Genomic DNA, 4,350 nt, shown 5'->3' with positions numbered 1-4,350 from the left:
AAATGTTCAACTGATGAAATTTATATGATTTTTCATTGAGTTACAGGTATGAGGTTTTTTGAATTTTTCTTTTTTTTCAGAACTTTCAAGTTTTCTAAGTTTTCCGGGATGCGAAATTTCTAGGATTCTGGAACATTATAGATCCGTTGGAATTTTTAGAAAATTCAGACATTCAGACATTCAGAATCTCAGAATTTCAGAATTTCAGAATTTCAGAATTTCAGACATTCAGACATTCAGAATCTCAGGGGCATATTTAAAAATGTGGACTAAGTTAAGATTTACCAGTTTTTTCAAGTTTTTCGAATGTTTCCATTAAAATTTCGTACTTTGCGCTTGTTTCCACAAAATTTTGTCACTTCATAAAATTTCAGTTTAGGCCGGTTTTTTGTATGAACAACACTTTTTTTCCATTGTAACTGTGTAATTTGAAGTTATTCAGCTAGTTTCAGATTTTTCCAGGCTTAGTAACAAAAAATAGACAAAAATATGCAAAAAATGACATAACTGAAATTTTCAAAAAATTATGAAAAGTGTTCAAAGTTCGAAATTTTAATGGAAACGGTCACAAAACTAGAAAACATTGATAAATCTTAACTTAGTCCACATTTTTACCTATGTTATAAAGAGCCGCTTTGGCTTGGCTTAGCTTGCCTTATCTCGCCATAGCTTGCCTCAACTCCATTTCAAAGTTCAAACAAAAATTACCTCTCCAAGTATGGTGACCAAGATCCAGCGAATGCTCGGCCTCCTCCTCTTTTCTCGTACCTGCAACCCAATTCATTGAAATGCAAACTTCCAGAATCTTCTTACCTGAATAGATTGGCGTTGTGGTTGAAGGCGCGTCCACCTCCTCGTTTCTCATACAAATAGTACGGTAGGGCGACTTGGTCCCTTTTCGAATTGCCTGCGTTGTAGAACCCATAGAAAGCTCGGGCGCCGCCACGCTTTTCCAACTCGCGTCGAGTTTCGACGTCTTCTGGCGCGGCTTCTGGGATTGGTGTGGCCAAGATGGCGCCTGAAAATTGGGTTTTGAAGTTTGGCCTTTTTTCGCGCGTCTAAGTCGGACTAGGTCAGACTAGTTAGGACTAAAATATAGACTTGCCTAACTAGGGAACTATCTGAGCGGGATTCCAAGTTACACTTCATGACCTATATCATTAGAAAGCCTATAAGATTCTGATTTTGAATGCGTTTTCTGTTTTTGCGAAACGGTCGTGAGCTCCGAGAAAATTAGGTCGAAAGTTTTAGCACTGAAGTCTATAGATTTTGCATGAAAATCGACGTGAGACACGTTATATATTTATTTCAAAAGAAGATCTACTGTCGACAGTGGTTCGATTTCACAGTGGTAAGAAACGGGTTTAAGAAGCAGGAGGTCTCTGGTTCGATTCCCCTATGGTGAAATGATAATATTTTTGTTTTGTTTGTCTGTGTGATATTTTGACAGGTTTTTTGAGCTACATACAAGATATTTGATTTTTTTTAATATCATATCACTAGAGAACCCTAAATGCTATTTAAATGCATATTTTCCAGTTTTGAGAAAATATTTTTTGCGAAGTATGAGCTTCTGGTGCATCGGACCTAACAATGTTTTAAAAATGAATTCCAGAATTTTCTGTAAATTAGTTTCAAGATACTTTCGAACATACTGAAAACGATTTCAGCAATATTTTTGCCCCATATTGAATATGAGCCGAAATATGGTCTATGTAATTGTTTTCAGTGCTAATTTTCGACCAGAAAAGTGCATTTTTCCAGCTTTAAAAGTGACTTTTCAGAACCGTTTTGTAAGCAAGCCCCATTTTTGAACATTTCTAATCTTCTGAAACAGTTTTTGAACAATTTCAAAAAAAAAAATTTTTGAAAAAAATCCTCATGGGTACCCCAGACTTCAAAAGTAATTTTTGAAAAAAAATTTTGAAAAGTGCTGAAAATGTTCCAAACGTTTAGAAATAATAAAAATAGTATTCCCACAAAATTCAACGATCCAAAAACCGCTTGAAATCAACTGAAAATTACCTTTTGATCTACCGTAAAACCTGTAATAGAAGACCCCCTGACTTTCAACTTTGAGCTCAATTATCTCGGTTCCTGATAAAGATATCAAAATGTGTCAACTGATAAATTGTTTATCATCATAACAGAAACAATTTATTAGTTGACAAATTTTTTACATCTTTATCAAGAACCGAGATAAATGGGCTCAAAGTTGAAAGTCAGGGGGCACTTTATTACAGGTTTTACGGTAATTTTTTCGAAGCTCGCTGCCGTTTCGAAAAAACAGAAAACATCTTCGGAATTAAAATTTTATAGGCTTTCTAATGATATAGGTCATGAAGTGTAACTTGGAATCCCGCTCAGACAGTTCCCTAGTAAGCTAGCCTCATCTTGCCTTAGCTTGCTTTACTTTGCCTTAACTTTCCTTATCTTGCCCTAACTTACTTTAGCTTGCTTTTACTTGCCTTATCTTGCCCTAACCTGCCCCAATTCGCCCTAACTGGTCTTTGCTTGGCTTAACTTTCCTTATCTTGCCTTAACTGGCATATTCCTTGACTCAACATGCATTAGCTTCCCTTAACTTGCCTTATCGTGCCTTATCTTACCTTATCTTGCATCACCTTACCTTAGCTTGCATCACCTTACCTTAGCTTGCCTTAGCGTGCCCTAACTTGCTTCAACTTGTCCTACACTAATTAAACCAGATTCTAAATGACTTACCAATCTGCAGAAGAATGAGTAGAAGGGCGACAAGTTTGGTGAAGAATTGATCCATTCCGCTCTCTAAAAAACTGGCAAGAATTATGTATTTTGGGGGAATTTTTTTTTTTCAAAAGTGTGTATGACGTAAGCGGGGGAGGTGAACAGGAGTAAGTTAACAAAAAGAAGAAGAAGATGTCTCGGGAAGTCAAGACGCGAAAAGAAGAAGAAGAAGAAGAAGAAGAAGTACGAATATTTTAGGCCGGGCCGGGCAGACACAAGAGAGAATGCAAAAACTATGCAAAAAAAGGGACGAAAAAGCTAAGGGTGTCCCAAGAAGACTGACTGAAAAGTGAGGGTGAAAAGGTAACATTTTGGACTGGTTCAACAAATTTTTTGGGAAAAATTCGAAATATTTTTTGCCATAGATTTGCCCTAACTTGCTCTAACGTTAGGCTTACCATAGTAGGCTTACCATAGGTCTATCATAGGCGTATTATAGGCTTGGGATAGGCTTACCATAGGTTCCCCATAGGCTTACCATAGGCGTACCATAGCCTTGCCATAGCCAAAAAATGAAAGCTCACATAACTAGTTTCAAAATGTTGGTGACATTTTACCTTTGGGCATCCTGCAGAATTCTAGATTATATTTTCCCATTGTTTTTGTTCCGGCTCTATCTGGATGGGTCCTAGAATCTCAGAACTCATAAAAACAAAAAAAAAGAGTTCATTCTCGAAAAAAAAGAAGTACTCATAAATCTCCTCTACTCCAACCATAAAAATCTCGTCATTTTTCGAAATTCCGTTTCCGATGGGAAGCGATGAAAAATCAAGACGAATGGGAGCCGGATCCATCAAAAACAGAGAAATGGTTCGCGAGAAAAACGGGAAATTGAAGAAAATCTGATGACAGCTCATCAGTCTTCGTTCCTTCAGAAGACGTGACCAGGATGATCCGATTTTCGCGGGTGTGTGTGGTGACAGAAACAAAAGGGAACGAGGAAGGAAAAAATTGAACAAACCAGCGAAAATAAGTTCAAAAAAACTTCTTTTCGTATTTCCAAAAACTTCGGAGGCATAAAACTGAAGATGGTTATACAAAGCTGACCCCGGGGACACCACACGAGCGATATCCCCCGAAAAATTGGGGGCGGAGCCTGAGCATCTTGGGCTGACTCCCTGGAGATTCAAACGAGGGTCACGTCATTGGGATGGGAAGAAGAATGATGATCGAGACGATGAAGGGTGTGATTAGCTGGCAGTTTGAGAAGGAGGAGCCCCCACTTGGAAATGGGGGGACCAGCGCGGAAAGATGACACCAAGAATCCACCCTCACTTCTTCTGAAGTTGATGAAGAGTGGGTCACGGTGTAAGGGGGGGGGGGGGGTCNCNNAAAACCGCTCNANAAAACGATACGTTTTTTCCTTGCCGCAACCTTGCGTCGGCGACGCCCCGCCCACTCGCGGAAAAAATGGACAAAAATGAGAAGCACAAAATGGGCTGTAACTCGGGAATGAGTTTTGGAAATGTGCTAATTAGGAAGAGGAAATCATTTTAAAATACAAAGATTTCAAGAAAAAACTGTTTGAAAAAAATATTGTGGTCACTACCCATGTGATTCCAAACAATCAATAAATTTCCTGCA

General features: G+C 38.4%; 1 protein-coding gene across 1 annotated transcript in view; it reads right to left on the bottom strand.

Moving 5' to 3' along the window:
- Positions 1-2,779, bottom strand: part of Cbr-nlp-9 — a gene marked incomplete at both ends in the record, with an annotated part of 2,922 nt that extends 143 nt beyond the window's left edge. Inside the window, 3 exons of the mRNA XM_002636128.1 lie at positions 709-768; positions 814-1,018; positions 2,725-2,779. Coding sequence (XP_002636174.1) covers positions 709-768; positions 814-1,018; positions 2,725-2,779 — 320 coding nt within the window. The remainder of the gene's footprint in view (positions 1-708; positions 769-813; positions 1,019-2,724) is intronic.
- Positions 2,780-4,350: the final 1,571 nt, after the last annotated feature.

This window comes from Caenorhabditis briggsae, assembly GCF_000004555.2.
Source record: "Caenorhabditis briggsae complete genome, chrV, whole genome shotgun sequence".
Classification (NCBI taxonomy): domain Eukaryota; kingdom Metazoa; phylum Nematoda; class Chromadorea; order Rhabditida; family Rhabditidae; genus Caenorhabditis; species Caenorhabditis briggsae.
The sequence above is the reverse complement of the archived record's forward strand: the minus strand, read 5'-3'. Positions and strand labels throughout refer to the sequence as shown.